The following is an 18465-nucleotide window of genomic DNA, read 5'->3' on the forward strand; positions in this document are numbered from 1 at the left end:
TACCGAGAAAGAGAAAAAACGACGCGTGTGTCGATCGATTGGTGGAAAGTGGAAAGTACCAACCGTTCGGCCAATCACCGCGTTAACATCGTAGTTGGCGTGGTTTTGGGCGTCCTCGCCAGTCGCCGCTGCGCATGCGCGCGAAGCAACGCTTCGCTGGGAGACGCTGGGGACGCTGGTCTTCTCGTCGGCTCGTCATTCGTGGTCATTCGTGCCGAGGCGAAGGTTCGCGTGACGTGCTTTCCGTGTCGTTCGTTAAGCGAAGGGCAAATTGGGAAGTTGAGGTTGAGGTTGAGGTTGAGCGAGTTGCGCCGTGAGTTTTTGTTCAGTTCAGATTTGTCGTGCGAGCTTCTTCTTGACCCGCCGAGGAACATGCCGAGGAACAAATCGAACAAATGGGGCGGTCGCTACAACCGAGGAGGAAACGAGGACAAGGGTTACTTCGGTGAGTACCTTTCCCCGCTCTATAGCCCGCATGTGTGCACGATCCGGGCGCGAAAATATCCGCGCGATGTCCGCGTCGCGTCTTCGATAATCGCGTCGCCGACAATCTCACCCGCGTTCCCCAAGTTCCAATTTCCAATCTCTCTCTCCCAGCATCGTTCGTTTGCTCCATCTTTTTTTACGCGCAACGCCGTTGGCGTTGAATGAACGCCGAGAAAACAAGATGGACGCCGCGGTGTTTTGCGGAGAAATTTTTTAGCTGCGTAAGTACGAAATTTTTTCGCGCTCGCACGATCGCACGTGGATCTGCGCATGCACGATTCTTTTTACAACGCGGATTAACAAAGTCGGCGAAATGACGTAGAGAAAATTGACTGCTCGGGAAAGAAAGTCGTGTTAAATTAATTTTCGAATGGGTATATCCCGCGAGTGAGAGAGAAAGCGTTCGTCTATCGAGGTACGTCGCGCGACAACGCGATATTAACCTTGCAGTGGGCGCGTGTGTTTTAACACCCTCGCGCGTTTTGCGACAGCTTGTAAAATTATGAGTGTCCTGAACTTGTTTTAATTATTTGGAATCGATCGTTGTCGAGATAAAACGTAAAAATTATATACGTTCTAACCCGTTAACACGTTGACTGCCAAGCCGTATTTAAGAAAAGAATTTCCCACGCCGATTTGAGTTACGCATGTTGAAATCTGATTTGTATTCAAAACCTAAAGTATAAAATATATGAAAATAATAAATATTTCTTTCCCATCCTCAAAACTCCGGTCAGCGCTGTGCGTAAATCTGCATTATAGTAACACAGACAAATTGCCAAATAGTTAATCTCGTATTTGGCAGTCAACATGTTAATGTAGTTTAAAATATATGCAGCAGTGAATAATATTAAGGTATTTGAAATATTCTGACTTTGAAAGGTCGTAAAAAAAAAGGTATTTTTCAGAAATTTTTTATAGGGAAACGAATAAAGCGCGAGTAACGTTAAACTTTGCATGTTCTTTTAGCTTTATTTCAAGAATATACTTTTATTTTAACAATAATGCTCTTTTTTTCACGTTATATGCCAGTCACTAGGAGCTCGCAAGGAAAAACGCATATAGACGGTGTAAATAATTTTAACTCTGTTCTAGGTATCTGAAATGCAAAAATAAAAAATTTTCTTATTCAAGAGAAGGGTAGCTATCGTCTGAACTAGAACTAAACCGATATTTCCATTCTGGATAAAATGACGGCCTTCTTACTAAAAATATTACAGTATTCCCACAACATTTTGTTATAGTATTTTATTAAAAGAAAAAACTAATAAACATATAATGTGTGTTGATTTTAGCTCAGAACAGCTAGAATTATTTACACCGTCCATTTTTTTTTGCGAGTTTCTAGTGAATAGAATATAACATTAGAAAAAAAAGCATTTTTGTTAAAATAAAAATAAATTTTTAAAATAAGGCTAGAAAAGCACGTGCAAAGTTTAGCGTTCTTCGCTTTTCTCGTTTCCCTACAAAAAACTCATGGAAAATATGACCTATTTTTACGACCTTTCAAACCTTTTTGGCCCTCTATCTGGAGGTAAAGTTTCAAAAGGGTTTTAAAAGGTTTTTTTGGCCGCACACCTAAAAATGACGATATTTTCTGTTTTATCGATGATAATGATTCCGAGTAATTATTTTCATAGCAATATTTATACTTTTTATTTTTTTATTTCAATAAAAATGTTTATATATTAAAAGTCCTTTATATGTCGAAAACTCCTTTTTTTAAATATAAAATGAGTAATAATATAAGTGGTGAGAGAGAAAAGAGATAAAAAACGATTCCAGGTAGATTATAATGAAATTCTATGAAGCAGGTTGGCAGCGAGAAAACAAAGAACAAAAAATGTTAATTGATTTAATATTTATATAACATAAACGTGGGGTGTGTAATTTACATCCCATGCGCCTTTTTATATTTCGAACTTTCACGCGCCCACTGTGGAAAGTTTACCGCGATATTTCGTGGCGCGATTCAGTTCTAATACGATCGGATAATTGCGAAAACTCTCGTATAACACGGCATTCATGCGACGCGAGATGCACTCTAACACAATTGAGAAATTTTCAGGATATTTGTGTTCTTTTGTACCACGTCATTTTGTTGCGTCTAATTTTTTCAACGCTTCTTCTTGCCGCATCGTTTAATAAGATTTTGCACACCATGAAGTTTTACAGGAACCTAACGGCTGTGTTATCCCAGGGTTATCTGCACGATTATTGTGAATTATTCGGATCGTGCAATCTTTATGAGGAATCGCAAGAATCGCTGAATATTTAAACGAACATGTATCGATCGCAATCAAAATAACTGTTTCGTGATAAAAAATAATTATTTCGTGTAATTTTACTGCTTTATCACTATTTCATTTTTAGGTCATGATGATCGCATAGCAAGGAATAATGTAGGAAGGGACGATGGGCCTCCTCATATTGGTCCCATCAAACATCAGCATCGCGTATCGTTTAAGAGTACTTTCAGGCCTAAAGAGTTCTTTAAGCCTGGTCAAAGGGATATGCGTAAATTGGCATTGACGAGTTTGGACGAGGATATACCAATGACTGGTAGTTCGAACAATAATACAAGACAGGTGATAATCAACCAGAGAGATGGTAGGGTGGGCGGTGACAGGGCTTGGCGAAAAATTTCTCGTGGGAGGAACAGCCCGATGCCGAATTTCAAGGGAGGTCAAGCGGTACCTAGAATGCGGCCTCTTCTAATGGAATCCAATTGGTATAAAATTACCGTAAGTATATTTCTGTAATTATATCGAGAAACACGGTAATGTCTCGCGCCAAGTACGCGCGAAGCGAGACCGACCGTGAACTCTTTTACGCGACGCGACGAGTTGAGTACCCAAGATTTTGAGATCTCGATAACTAGTGAACGGGTCAGGTTTTAACCAGTCCTAATGGATAGCTTGGACTAAATTTATATAATAAGTGTTTTTATTTTCTTCTTATAATATAGATTTATAATAAATTTCTATTTGTATTTTACAGATACCATATGCTCATAAGTATGAGAAAAATTATATTATAAATACCCTCTTGAATTACATGGCTCCTGAAGTGTTTATTCCCATAATGGTAAATATTTCTTTTTTCGAACATCTACAATTTTTTTATTTAATTAAATTCTCACGGCTAAAGAGTAAAATTGTCATTTACAGTACAAGTTAATGGGAAAAGAAGCTAGTTTCTTTGTGGATGATCATAAAACGGTCAACGCATTGTTAAACTGCGATCGTAAGATTACGATGAGCGATGGGTACAAACTGCAAGTAAAGGCCAAAGCAGATTCTCCGATCTATGAGATTGATGACAAATTGAAAGAACGATTGAAGCAAGCAATGGTTAAGAGATATGTACAAGAAACAAATGCTTTGGATTTGTCCAAGTTTCATCTGGACCCTGGTAAGAAGAAAATTATTAACCCCACAAATATATTAAAGACAACAATTAAAGATTAATTAAAGATGTCAATGCAATCTGAAAGTTGCAGTTTACTTGTGTTTGTCTTACAGATCTTTACTCTGATTACTTTTGTGCGTTATGCTATCCTATTATGTTCATGACTGTGATGGACATTGTGGGTGAACACATACCGAATTTAGAGGCATTGAATTTAGAGGGTAATAAGCTGCAGAATATCGAGAGACTCGGCGTGCTAAGCAAAAAGTTCTCGAAATTGAAGATTCTTTATGTTGGAGATAATAAAGTAAGTGTAACCGCGAGAATGAGAAAATATGTATCACATGATTATTGACATAATGTTCGATTTTAATGATCTGAGTTAATTGCATATTCTAGATTAGAGACATTCACCAATTAGATGCCATTAAGGATCTAAAATTGGACGAACTGAAGTTAATTGGAAATCCTGTCTGTAACAAGTATAGAACTCGACAAAATGAATATGTCAGGTAATATCCAACATCTTTTTCTTTTTTACTGAGGAACGGTATATCAAGAGTAATTCGCTAATCTGTTCGTGCTATTTTGGCAGCAATTATATTTACTTTTTAATTTAGACATCTTTAAGGGGGTGCTTGCTCAAAAGTTTTTGAAAAATAGGCAATTTTTGGGATTTTTTTTCTCAGTTTAATTCCCCATTAAATCGAATACAAATAACATTTGTCGTTATATGTCATTAAATTACAAGTTTTTATCAAACAAAACATTTTATCACGCGATTAATTTTCAAATACTTTAGTTAAACAATTCGTATTTGTTTTTCTTGCGATTGCTTAATTACAAAGTTTATGTTTTTGTTATTTGTCATTGGTCCATGTGGACTTTTTTTTCAATTATAGCGATGTTCGGAGACGATTCCCAAAACTGTTGCGTTTGGTGAGTATTGTGCATATTGTTACATTTTCAAAATTTTGCATTCTTTCATGTAACACAAGTTTTTATGACGCTGCTCAACAGGATGGAATAGAATTACCACGACCCATTGTCTTTGATGTAGTCGACGACGCTGCCAAAATACTTCCATCGCAAAGAATGTTCGTCAGTGATGCAAAAATACAAGAGATTGCCAGTCAATTTTTGCAACAATATTTTACGATATTTGATAGTGAGAATCGCCAACCTCTACTTAATGCATACGACGAACATGCATGCTTTAGCATGACGATAACCACTTCCCATAATAACAAGTGAGTGTTTGTGCAATGTGTTGCACTATTTTATTTTCTCTTTAATTTATTGTGTTACGATTGAAAATTATTGAACTGAAATTCTTTTTGTCACAGATTAAATGGGTATCTCATGGAAAATCGTAACTTGTTCAGAATAAATGACACAAACAGAAGGCACAAATTACTGAAACAAGGTAGATTGCCAGTAGTTTCTTTCGTATCAGAAATGCCACGAACGAGGCATTTGTTGAATACCTTTACGATGGACATCTCTCTTGCTACGGTAAGTAACTATTTGTTACTACGAGTAATCAATACACTGTTGTGTATTATTATTCACATAAGAGATAAAAACACTCGTATTTTATTTATTTTTATAAGTTATTTCTTATCTGCAGCAAGCAATGATGTTCATCACGATAACGGGCTACTTCCAAGAACTTGATAACAAGGATGAACCCATCCGCTACTTCAACCGGACATTCATAATTGTTCCGGAAGGTGAGGGATATTGTATTCGGAATGAGCAGTTGCATATTAGTCAACCGCCTGAGGCGCAATTGAAGCAGTTACACCAGCAATTGAATCAGCTAAACAATCAGCAACCCCAGCCAACAACGACGGCGCTGGAAACCGTAGGAGTAGCGAAGCCTGTGCCAACGGAACTTAGTAATGACATAAAACAACAGATGACATTGACGTTAAGCCAGCAAACAAATATGAATCTGGAATGGAGCTTGAAGTGCTTGCAAGAAACTCAATGGAACTACGATAATGCACTCTCTGCCTTTCAAGAGTTCTACAAACGTGGACAGGTACCGTCAGAAGCGTTTACGAAGTAAACATATATTGAGTAAGAAAACTTGCCACTGTGATAATAACTTGTAAGAAAAGTCTGAGAGAGCAAGCTTCTTGTAAAACATTGATCTTCATTCCGTTTTATTCCGTTTATATTGTTTCATTTGTTTCATGTATACTTATTTGTATTTTGTATCAAAACTTGAATAGCATCAGGATATTTGTTATTTGCCATTTTGTATCTCTGGCAACAACAATTATTAATTTCTGTAAGGAAAGAAAAGTGCTAGAAAAAGGAATATATTAATACGCATTAATATAATTCCTTTACAAATATGTATCTTAAAGCTCTGTCTTGTTCAAATTTAAACTTCCAAAATTACACATAGTACACCCGCATGAAAATGGTTAAAAATCACAATTTCATTATAATCTCAATATGTAAGAGTATAGTTAATTTTTATATTGTGATTTTTAACAAATTATATATATATATACATATATATATATATATACAGTATATTATTTGACAGCATTAGTGAAAAGTATTTTAAGATTATTTTATAAAAGACCTATTCATAGACCATAATTTTTTCTTGAAAATCTTATTTACGAGAAAGTTTACAATAAAGTTGGAAATACTATGTATAATCTCACGTATAAATACATGCATTAGAGTTGTATTTATACATTTTTGGGCAATGTGTATGATGAAATCACTGATCATCATATATGATTAAGTGGTTAACTGAATATTCCCGAAATGTATTATTATTTTTTTAAGCAATTATTTGATGCTACTGATGATCATTTGGTACTTTTCATTGGTGTTGTTATATTGATAAATATACATTACATAGATTATATGTGTACTTCATAAGAACAAGTCGGATTCCTGATACACTGATCAAGGAAAACAATATCGTAGTAATTTTACATATAATAAGTAATATTTTGTTACAAATGTCCGGTTCTCAGGTTTTGATACATGGTATAAAAGAAATTTCTCTTTAAATTTAAAAATATTTAAAAATGCAAAACATTAAATAGGTGAAAAAATTTAGTTATTATGTCTTCCTGCGGGGAGAACAGAAAGTATCATTAATTTCGCGTTAAAATACAAGCACATACTCATAATCAAATTTTTAGTATAATATTAGCATAGTATTAATATTAACCAAATATTTTTTGGTATGTAAAGAATTACATACTATTTGATAAAATAATACATCATAAAAACAAATTTTATGATGTATCTTATCACGCATATTCATAAGTGTTTACAATATAAATCACAATTTTTAAAATAAATCAATTCATTTGATTCATAAAGAGTACGAACAGAAAAAATTATGTTCGGCAATATGAAGATGTTAATATAATATAAATACCAATTTATATTTATATTAACGTCTTCACATTGTCAATTCGTCCATATTTTATATACATTCAATGATGTTAGATATTATAAAAGAATTTCAATTTTTTAGATTAAACTTACAGGCAAGAGAGAGAGAGAGAGAGAGAGAGACTAGTTAAAAAATAGTGATACTTTTTATTTAAAAAAAAAAAAAAAAAAAAAAAACGAGTAATTTTGTGGAAAAAATTTTCATATTATACGGGGAAAAGTTGGATTCTATACATAATACATATATTTTATGAAAAATTAAAAAGTATCTCTATCTTTTTATCTACGTAAAAAATATTTCAGTTTGTATCTGTTACAAAAAGCATATTAGAATATCCTCCTAACTGTATCTAACATCATTGTACAGTTAACTTAAGTAATTTTACGTCCAAAAAATTAAGTAAAAGAAGAATAAAGTTTTTTGTATATCGAAAAATTTTTTAATGTATAATTAACGTCTTTGCTCTATTAAATGGGATATTTGCTGAAAAATAGGTAATTTGTAGATTTTTTCTCATAAACAAAAAAACTTTGAAATTTATTTGGCATATGTATTGATTACTATTTTATTATGATTTCTGCCGCGTTTCATATAAAAATAACTAGTATTTATTAAAATGTAAGGTGCAATGTACGGCTGTTCCGAAATGTTTATCCTCGATAGTTGTATGATTAAATTCATTTTAACAGCCCTTTTACATTTTAGTAAATATTAGTTATTTTTATGTTATATGAAACGCGGTAGAAATGATAACAAGTACATATGCAAAACCCCAAGTTTTTTCTGGGGTTTTTCGTTTATGAGAAAAAGTTTTCAAAAACTGCCTATTTTATTTTTCAGCGAGTATCCCCTTAACTTAGATTTTATTACGCGCACAGATAAAGATCAGATTTCTACAGACACGTTTAGATTTATAGAAGAGTCGAGTACAATAATTTAATTAATGAGGAGGGGGGAAGGGAATATTTTAATACATATATATCAAACGATATTTAAAAAGATAGTTAGTGCAATTTTGTAGAAAGTATAAGTAGTTTCTCAAAATTGTTATTTAACATATACATACGTCGATATAATTGCATTGAATAGTTTTTTTTAAATTGTAAATAGTGTCATAGGATATAGGTTTATGCGTTCGTAAATTGCTAGGCATGTTAGGTGCTCGCTAAACGGAGTTCGCGTACATTATGTGAGTATAAATTATTCGATTGGAGAATATTCGTGACGGATTCGATTTTTTTTCGTGGTACATGTTAGCGTTGCGTATATATGAAACGCAACTTTTAGTTTTTATCTTATTGAGGATATGTTTGCATTCTTATTGGATGTGGTTTGTACACACACACACACACATACATCCATGGGACAACGAACAGCCAAACATACAACTGTACCAGGATGATGGTCTGAAAATTTCAACTCCAGAACAATATCCTGGTATTCCTAACTGGGATCCCTAAGTCTTTCGAGGTCCAAGGACACGTTATGTGTCAGAAAACAAAAGTATGCCAAATATTATCTCTGATATTTATGGCAAGGTGGGGAGATGGCAGTAAGGATACGGCATAAAGGACATGGACTTCGTTCCTAGAACGAGATGAATAAGTCCGTATGAGAGAGAGATTCAGCAGTTTATTATTAAGTACATTGCAGCGTACACCCCATGATATATAAGCCGCGTAGCTTATATCGTCAGAGTGGGAATCACGTATATCTGCATTTCTCTTGAATCAAGAGACACTCTGTGTGCTTAAGAGGCAGAATTGATCTTTGGTGTGCAGATGTGTTGTTAAACATGTATTTAACCGGTATCACGCCCCTATTAATGACAACTTGCGTAGTAGCGTGGGAGATTATAATATTGTAAGCGCCATAAATAGAGTAGGCGAAGAGAAATAATTTATACTCACACACTCGTATGCGACAGTTTTAATTTAGAAAAAAAAGTATGTAGCATATTTTGACTGGATGATGACATCACATACGAAGTATCGAAAAGACTATCGTATACATTTATAAACACAGAATATATAAATCACTGATCGGAAAACAGAATGTTATTTTTTTACGTTGATTTACACGAAGTAGTTGATTTAATAGGTACTTATGCTTTGTAAAACGCGCGCAAATGGAAAAGGTCCAACATAAATATTACATAGATAAACATTCTTGCTTCGCATGAGGAAGAAAGAATGTGAGTAAATATCATCAAATTATTAGTATATGTAATTAATGGGTGATAATGATGTAAATCTTACACAAAATGATATGTTATATACATAATGTAAATACTTTTATTATATAAGTCTCGTCGATGTATTAAGTATTGCTTGCACGAGCAATACTTGACTGTGTAATGTGAATAAAAAAAATATTTTATAAATCGTTTTTTATTTGTATAAACTTACGTTATAAGAGAACATGCCAATTTATGTGAAAATACACATATGAGAATATCTCCTTTATTCGGATCTGCCTTTCTCTGCATCCTCCGTTACCTGTAAGCGAATGATTTCGCGTTAACTCTCCCAGCATAATTAATCTATCAGTTTTATGTGTATTTATAATTTTATACCTCATCAGAATTTAAAGCAAATAACTCTTCTTTCGTCGTCCTCTTGAAAAAACCTACCTATAACAAACAAGAAAAAAAAATGATCAAAACATATTGAAAAAATAATAGTGATGTAATAGCGATATGTGCAGAACTTACCGTATTTAATATAATAATAACGATGCATAGTAATATTAGACCTAACGAGATTGACGCAATCACAACCCACAATTGTAGTTTCTGCGTCTTCGCTGCGCTATGAAATTCTGTCGTGACATTCGTATCGTCCCTGTAACGTAAATTTTCTTTAAATAGGTGTTCGCTCAAAAATACTTGAAAAATTGGCAATTTTTGAAATTTTTTCTCATAAATAAAGAAATCGAGAATCTTGTACTTCTACTTATGTATTTATTATTATTTCTACCGCATTTCATACAAAAATAACTCATATTTATTAAAATATAAGGTGTAAAAATGTACGAAAATGTTTGTCCTCAATGTTTGCTTTGATATTTCAAAAAACTAAGGAACCGATTAACTTCAAATTTTTTATTGCCTATTTTTCAGGTACTTAACGAGCACTCTTAAATCGTAGCATCTTTCAGGATATCGTGATAATTAACAATCTACATTAAGTCCGAGAATATTCACCTTTCGTCTATTCCAAAAATCCTGTTTGCCGGTTTTATGATTTCGACGTGAGCGTCTGTGCTGAATTTCACGATCTTCATTTCGTTCGACAATTTGAAATTATCTTAAAATAATAAGGCAAGAAAATAAAAATTGCAGAGAAAGACAATCATAGCTTATTTGTTTTTTAGTTCGATACCTTTAAACCTCGTGGCCTTGAGAATTAATCTCATCACCAATTTGCCGACGTCCTGTTGCGTCCTTAACGCATTCAGATCGCAGTAGATCGTCGAACAATTCACGCCGTACGTCGAACAGTTCACGTATATGATATTGCGTTCTCGGACTGTCAGATTATCATTCGAATCTTCGAATCTTGTCATTCTCATATTGTACAACGTTTGTAAAATACGAGCAGCAAAAGCTACGTGACTGTCCGCGTTCCTCTTGAATACATTATGCGTCGCGTTCTGCAACGTTTCGTTATTAAAATTTGGATTATACAAATCAGATGCGTCCGACATCGTTTCTCCCGAAAGTTCATCCTGCTGTAGATCCACTAGATCCACCCCATTCGATAAGCAGTCGTAATATCTTCCAGATATATAAATCTGAAAAAATCGTTAAATATATCTTTATAGATACACACGCATATAGGAAATTATTAGAATTAATTTGTGACATTATGTATGATATTACTTTACAAGATCTTTTTACAAAATTCATTTTAATAAGTAGTTCTAGCTGAATAACTCGAAAACAAAACATTTTGGAGAAAAATGTTTTAGATAAAATATATATTTTCACATAAAATTTCGAGAGAATATAACGATATAAAATGGAGAATTTTAGTTTGAACCGGCATATCATTAACGTCACACTTATATTTTTTTAGACAAAAAATGCTATCAATTTTTTATATAAGTCATTTTTCTTGATATTCTACGTATAAATTTATAGATATTACGATGTTAGCTCGATACTTACCCGCGGCTCATACAAAAGCACCAAAGAATCTGAATCGTTTATGGATATTGGTAGATTGATGACAAGTCGCGCCTCTTCTATAGGCGTCACACCGAATTTCAATATCTGATAAACATGTTGAAAAATTATGTCCGATTGATCACTATCTAAATTGAATAGATAGTAACTTTTCTCGTTCGCTTTTCTGCAACACGACACAACTGTTATTGTCGAAAAGTTATTGTTTTAGCTTTCTCTCTTTCGAAGTGTATACTGACCCGTCTAGCGACAAAGACGCTTCGCTTTGCAAAGTCAGCAGTGATTTAATCATATACATGCCATGATTTACGCTGTGAGTTTGTATCTCCGCAGAGAACTCCAGAACTTCCCCATGCAACGAACCGTCGGTCAGATGTTTCATATCCAAATCGAGTCTCATAACTTTCTGCAGGAAATTTTTTAAATTCCTCGAGAAAAAATTTTTTTGATTTTTTTTTCTTAAAAATTTTCTTCGAAATTCGAATATTAATTATTATTAATCAAATAATTTTTTATCAGATCATACAGACTCCTTGGTGTTATGATTTTAATCAAATATGGTACTTAAAGTTAGTTACACTAAAATGAGCAAACTATTTTTACCTCCTCATACATTCCAAGCGGGTTGCCGACGTTGCAAATAACAGTCAGGGTATCATCATCCGTGTCTTCTTCGCAGAATGGTAAGATACTGCGCAGTACTATTTCTTTTGGGAGAGTAAACACGATAGTCGTGAGATATGCCGGCTCAGCGAAATTCTTTAAACTTGTTTCCAAAGTGATGTCGTTGGAACCGATCACCCACGTATTATTCTCCCTATATTTTAACAAAGTAAATATAACAAATAATGTTTTTGTTTGCAAGAATTTGCAGTATTACATTTGATATTGAACGTTACTTGCCTGATTCCCCAAAATTTCATTATTGCGTGTATGCTGGAATTGCAGACTCTATCATCCCCGCATCCAATATCAAAGGAAAGCAAAATTTGCGCACTCCTCGATCTAGCATTTCTGCTTTCAATAGGGCAAGTCTTGCAAAATTCAGACGAATCATTACATGTAAAATCGTGAGATGCATAAATGGTAATCGGTTCAATGAAATTTTGAATATTATCCTGCAAAATATATGACATCGTTATTAAACTCTGTGGACATCTCGATAACAAATTTTCCATATAAAAATAATATATACATATATATAATTATATATAAAATATGTCCATATATATTTTCCTTCTCAATTGTACAATCTCTGTCTTTAATTTGGCTTCTTACATTTTTACCTGCATATATGTACTAACAGAGATATTATATAAAATTATATATATTATAGTGGTTTTATATGAAAATTTTTTCTTATTGGAATTAGATTTTATCAACGAATGGATGTTTACCGAAAGAGTAATAGTAGCATTCACACACGTATGGGCATCCATCGAGTACACATCCAATGAAGTCTCTTTACTACGTTTATATTTTTTGTCTACGATAAGAGAGACTTTGAAAGCTATAAATAAAAAATTGCGATTTATAACAATATGTAACAAATTGTTATAATAAATTATTAGATTTTCTAAACGTTTCATAACTTACTGTGTGTGTTTGGTATGTCGTAGCTATGATATTCAACACACGCTTCGATCAAAAAGCTACTATTGTTCCTGTGTAAAGTGCTTGGAATGGTGTATATGGTCAAATTTGTTCTTATAACGGGTTTACTTCGAAGTACTACGACATGTCCTGATTTATATGCGCCTACTGCGATGTCCGCATACCTATAAATGACACAGACGTAGATACTAACTTTGTGGAAATAATTTAACATAAAATAATTGCGTTGTAATTTATAAAGATATAGGAATATTATTTATATACACTTTCGGCCAAAAGTTTAAAACCACATATAAAATTTATAAATATTTCAGTGAAATTTTACTTAAAAGTAAATAATTTATCCCTTATTCAATATTTTTTCTTAATTTTTTTGAAAGTAAATAGTCATATATATATTTTTTTTTTATTTAACACAGTTACGATTAATATAGCATTGTTTAACTTCAAGAAAATGGACCGTAATCCATTTTCGGGTTCAACAAAAATTTACCAACAAAATATAAATAATAAATTTCCTTTCGATTAACTAAACACAATTTACGAATCAATAACAATACAAAATCGTACAATAATTTACTAACCCGTTGTTATCTATATCGATGGGTTCAGATATTGAAAATCCAAACGTTTGTATATTTGCTCCTTTTGCCGGAAGATTGGGACTAGAGAATTGCATCGTGATCCTTTGTGTCAACGTAGGTCTTATTTTATCCTTTAAACTCGCGTCGCCGTTGTAAACGTAAATTGCTCCGGAGTCTTCCCAAGGAGCGCCTACTATAATATCTAGAATTTAACAAAAATATCGTATTTATTTTTACAATGAGCTATCCGATATAGCCTCAGTTAATTACCGCCAAAACCGTCCCCGTCTACATCGCCGATTGCCACCGCATAACCGAACTGTGCATCCTCTCTGGTGCCTTTTAGAATCGCGGCTGTCTCGAACTCTTTCTATATCAAATTAAACAATTTAACAAATCGTATCGTTTATTTCAAAAATTTCTAAGGCGATAGCCAAATCTGTCAAGAGCAAATTTTGAAACTGCTACAAATTTTGATAACAGAATTTGCTAACAGAATATAATGGCAGATTGACTGCAGAAACTAAGCAGTCTAAGAAACTAAACTAAGAATCTACCGTTTAGTAATCATTTGAATGATTTATTTCATTTACATCTTAGTAACGAAATGATGATAACAATTCTGTACGGTCTTTCTGCCGACAATCTACTGTGGGTAGCCCAAGATTATCGATTTAGTTGAAAATTGATAAAGTACTAGAACTCGTTGGAGAAAGTTCTAGTTTGTACAATAATATAAAATTTACCTTTGAGCTGCCCAGATATATGTGGATTCTGCCGTTATCGTTCCCCCAATGCGGAGCTCCGACCACAAGATCGTGCAGACCGTCGTTGTTTAAATCACCGCTAGCCAAGCTCGCCCCGAAGAATTCGCCGATGTCAGTACCACGAAGATTGGTGATCGAGGGTACAAAATCTCCGTTAAAATCGACTACAGCGACCTGTAATATTTAATATCACAGTTACACGCCGTGATCTCCTCTTCTCGGAAGAAACGAAACGTTTTGCCTGAATAATGTTCATCTCTATCAATGTATAGATTAACTTTAATCTCAGTTTAACTCTTACTTTTTATTTTTTGTCGGTTCTAAGAATTAGAAGAAGATAAATAGTAAGTTAAACGGAGATCATAAAATTAATGTGCATTAATAGAAATGGACGTAAGTGGGATGAATAGAATGCTTTACCTGCCCTACATAATTCCACCCCGGATCCCCACAGGCGTAAAAGGGTTGATTCTGGTTGAAATAATATCCTGATGTTACCGCATAGCCTGTTATAATAGTTTCATTAAAATCCGCTTTTGCATATGATCGTGTGATGGAAGTTTTATTTGTTACATATAATTCATACCAAATTGCGACAGATTGTCGTGTATCGGTATCTCTGTGGTTTTCCTATTGATTTCATATTGATAAAATGAGTGCTTCCAGAAATGTGCTATGTTGACGCTACCTATGATATTGTCACTTGGTCTTCCTACGATACGGCTTATTGCTCTGTACATTTTCTGTAATTTCAAATTACTCACAATCAGTCAAACGGTAAAACATTCGACAAAATTAAAATTAATATTGTATTATAGAAAGAGTAAGAATTGAACATGAAAATGTTTATAAATTAATGTAAATTATAAATTAATTTAAATTATAATATTTCATTAACATACCTGCGGTGTTGCAAAGGCAACAGAGAAACCGTGCATTGGATTAAACCACGTATCTTTGCTGAAATCTATTGTATGTAATATTAATATATGTGTGTGTGTATTATATGTGTATAATGTAACAGTATTTAATGTTAATCCTTCTGAACAGAAAATATATTCTTTAATCCATTTTTAACAAATTATTGATATACATTGCCGGCCAAAAGTTTGAGATTATTGATTAAAAACTACATACAAAAATCTACAATAAGAAATGAAATCAAACTCATACATTATTATAATTTAACTTATTTTTATTATTTTATTCATTGTTTTATAATAAAATAAAAAATAATATAAAAAGGTTAAAAATTTTGCAAAAAATATTTTTACAAGATGAAAAAAATATTAGAGAGTATTAGACATTTTTTTCCTCAAGTAGCCACACTACACAATCATTCTTTTTACTAAACTACGTAATCAACAAGTTTATTAATTTTTTTTCTAACAAAAGACACTTTTCCCATCTTGTAAAATAATCCAGTTTTGAAGAAAAAGGCTTTATGACCGTAGTCAAAGATTGTTAGAAGAAATAATATAGTATCAAGCATATAGATACAGATATTATATATTGATCGATTAGAAATTCATTGCCTCAAGGTAGTAAATGAAAAATAATTACCAAAATAGTTAATTTCAGATATTTCCGACTCCAATGTTGTCCAAGACGTTCGACCGCTGTAGCAAATGCCTTGCAAGGTGTCTGTGTATTTCCTACTATTGATAATGCTCAGAATCGTTCGCGGGGCACATATCTGAAATAAAGTAATAATGATGAATTAAAAGTTGCTCAAGATATATTAATTTCAGAGTAAAAACCATATTTTTTTCTTTAAAAAACAAAATATCATTTTTTTCGAAAAGTTTTCAATCCGATAAAATTTGTTTTATATAAAAACATATATCTAAATATATATAATTATATAATATGTCCATAAATGTTTTTTCTCTTGTATAATTCTCTGTTTGTACGTAATACATAAAAAAAGTAATAAGAATAATTTAAAAATGATTAGAAAAATATCTATCTCGCTTAATATTTCTACAATCAATCTGTCACAGCTACTGTCAGCACATTCTATTATATTTCTGCCGATATAAAATTCGTAGCAGATGCTTTGCAAAATCTATACTTTCAATAGATTTAGCCATCCGGGCTTCTGACATTTTACTTGCTAACAATAAGATGTTAAATTCTTTCTTAAGGAAGCATGTTATAAAGTGTTTAAATCACAACAACCCTGATTAAAAAAAAATTCCTCATATCTTTCTTGCGTACCGTAAGGAAACCGCTGTTCTTTTCTACCGACATTGCACCACCGAACCAGGAATGTTCCTTCTTTACATATGCGCGCATATTGAGTTGGCGTATGTATAATTCTTCGTCTTCCGCGGAAATGGTCGGTCTGATCTCCATACATGGACCTGGTAAACTGCACAAGTAAACTACACCAGGTTCGTCTAAAAATTTAAAACCTGATGTATCACGCCATGACATACCATGGCGTGTATAATTTCCACGAGGTGCTCCTATGAGTAACCTATTAAAAAAAAGAATACACATTTCAAATTGGTTTTACAAACGACAAATAATAACATAGATAGATATAGCGACAGTACCCAGACAGCACACAATATCCTATGGATGTCCATATTATGTCCAGAATGCCTATGGACGTTATATGAATATTTATAGGATATTGGTGCTATCGGGGTAGTAAAATAACAATAAAAAATTCGAAAAATGTCACAACAAAATAATGTGAAAAAAAAAGCTAAAGAATATAGTAAATGTAATAATGTAAAAAAAGAAGAAGAAAAAGAAGAAAATAAAAGATATTGGCGATTAACTCAGCAAATTAAAAATCAAATATAAAGACAGCAACCCAGGTAGAACATAAAATTCATAATAACGTCTTGTTGAATATAAAGTCATAATGATGTCATGATGATGTCATTATAATAAGTTTTATGTTCTACCCTTATGAGCTAAGCTAAATTTTAATGCTTAAACTTATTATAATATTAATTTAAATCCATTTACGGAGAACAATATCCAATGTTAATAAACATTGGTAGTTTTTAAAGATTTATCGACATTTTATTTGGTTTATTTTGATACTGATAATAATCTAATTGTAAGTTTTAGATTAATGTCGGTAATATAAGTTCAAGCATTAAAATCTAGCTTAGAAAGCCTCTATTCTATATTGTCTTTAGTTGAAAAAAAAGAAACCGAATAATAAATATACATAGCACTACAGAATTAATGAAATCAAATTAACAAACACGATGACATTTTTTCTGAAATAATTTTTAAAATACTTTTAAATCACTTATTATTATTAAAACATGTAAAATGCACATTACCATGAGATATTCTTCTGCAAGTCACGATGTAGCAACACCGAATAGCCGAAATAATTACGTTCGAATTTCGTGTACAGATATTGGTCCGCATTAGTCGCACTGTTCGGATACAATATTGGGTAATCTGTATCGATATTGTACGCAGACACGATTAGAAGATTGAAAAATAATATAAATTTCGTCGTCATTGCGCAGCGAAACACTTCACGAGTTTTCACCACGGATAAATAATAATTTCATATATTTGATGCTGTCGCCAACGAATTACAGCGAACTGCCGTTTATTAACGATCCGACTTGATCATCACTCTCCTCTTTTCTGAATCCTTAATAACTGGACGACAAAAATGTATAAAACTGATGCGAAAACGATGTAGATTAATTTTTTGAATAAAATTTTAATATGCATCCAGCCAAGCACAGGAATTAATAAGAAACAGCATAAGTCACTGGCCAGCTTCGATGAAATAGCATTATAACTGTAATATCAGAAGAACAGGAAGGATGACGATAACATAATCGTCATAATTAATCACGTTATAGTAGTCACCCGTCTAATATTAACAAATAAAATTTCCATTACTCATAAATAACTAATTAATTAGTTGGAGATAGTATACGTAATTGATATAACGTATTTATTAAAAATATACTTTATTCTCGA

The 18465-nt window shown here is 32.7% G+C and overlaps 2 protein-coding genes across 3 annotated transcripts; one reads left to right on the forward strand and one right to left on the reverse strand.

Annotated features, from left to right (window-relative positions):
• The first annotated feature begins 186 nt into the window (after positions 1 to 186).
• Positions 187 to 9372, forward strand: LOC143898339 (nuclear RNA export factor 1). 2 transcript variants are annotated; one of them, XM_077407746.1, is made up of 10 exons: positions 187 to 445; positions 2860 to 3230; positions 3487 to 3573; positions 3657 to 3900; positions 4011 to 4204; positions 4297 to 4409; positions 4800 to 4836; positions 4918 to 5147; positions 5244 to 5412; positions 5528 to 9372. In XM_077407746.1, the coding sequence occupies exons 1-10, from the start codon at positions 373 to 375 to the stop codon at positions 5969 to 5971; spliced, it is 1962 nt and encodes a 653-aa protein (XP_077263872.1). In that variant the 5' UTR covers positions 187 to 372; the 3' UTR covers positions 5972 to 9372. The 2 variants fall into 2 exon arrangements, with proteins under 2 accessions (XP_077263872.1, XP_077263863.1); XM_077407737.1 differs by having other exon boundaries at positions 4800 to 5147.
• Positions 9373 to 9606: 234 nt separating this feature from the next.
• LOC143898335 (integrin alpha-5-like) lies at positions 9607 to 18429 on the reverse strand. The gene is made up of 20 exons (XM_077407725.1): positions 17802 to 18429; positions 16711 to 16972; positions 16054 to 16186; positions 15393 to 15457; positions 15077 to 15233; positions 14911 to 14996; positions 14470 to 14664; positions 13994 to 14093; positions 13724 to 13925; positions 13122 to 13303; positions 12923 to 13035; positions 12429 to 12643; positions 12129 to 12342; positions 11765 to 11931; positions 11508 to 11691; positions 10720 to 11131; positions 10542 to 10644; positions 10050 to 10179; positions 9912 to 9968; positions 9607 to 9834 (listed from the first exon to the last, which is right to left on the reverse strand). Exons 1-20 carry the CDS (start codon positions 17987 to 17989, stop codon positions 9799 to 9801), a joined length of 3201 nt encoding a protein of 1066 aa, XP_077263851.1. The 5' UTR covers positions 17990 to 18429; the 3' UTR covers positions 9607 to 9798.
• Between the last annotated feature and the right edge of the window lie 36 nt (positions 18430 to 18465).

The sequence above is a fragment of the Temnothorax americanus genome, unplaced genomic scaffold (genome assembly GCF_048541705.1).
Source record: "Temnothorax americanus isolate GAGA-0224 unplaced genomic scaffold, ASM4854170v1 Scaffold1, whole genome shotgun sequence".
Taxonomy (NCBI): domain Eukaryota; kingdom Metazoa; phylum Arthropoda; class Insecta; order Hymenoptera; family Formicidae; genus Temnothorax; species Temnothorax americanus.

Bases quoted from the DNA above. Each gene is read 5' to 3' on its own strand.
- LOC143898339 (XM_077407737.1), top strand. From the start codon at position 373: ATGCCGAGGAACAAATCGAACAAATGGGGCGGTCGCTACAACCGAGGA. The intron at 5,148-5,243 runs GTGAGTGTTTGT...TTTTTGTCACAG, and splicing joins ACCACTTCCCATAATAACAA to ATTAAATGGGTATCTCATGG. The intron at 5,413-5,527 runs GTAAGTAACTAT...TCTTATCTGCAG, and splicing joins TGGACATCTCTCTTGCTACG to CAAGCAATGATGTTCATCAC.
- LOC143898335 (XM_077407725.1), bottom strand. From the start codon at position 17,989: ATGACGACGAAATTTATATTATTTTTCAATCTTCTAATCGTGTCTGCG. The intron at 15,458-16,053 runs GTAATTATTTTT...TACATACAATAG, and splicing joins ATCTGAAATTAACTATTTTG to ATTTCAGCAAAGATACGTGG. The intron at 11,132-11,507 runs GTAAGTATCGAG...CGATTTTTTCAG, and splicing joins TGCTTTTGTATGAGCCGCGG to ATTTATATATCTGGAAGATA.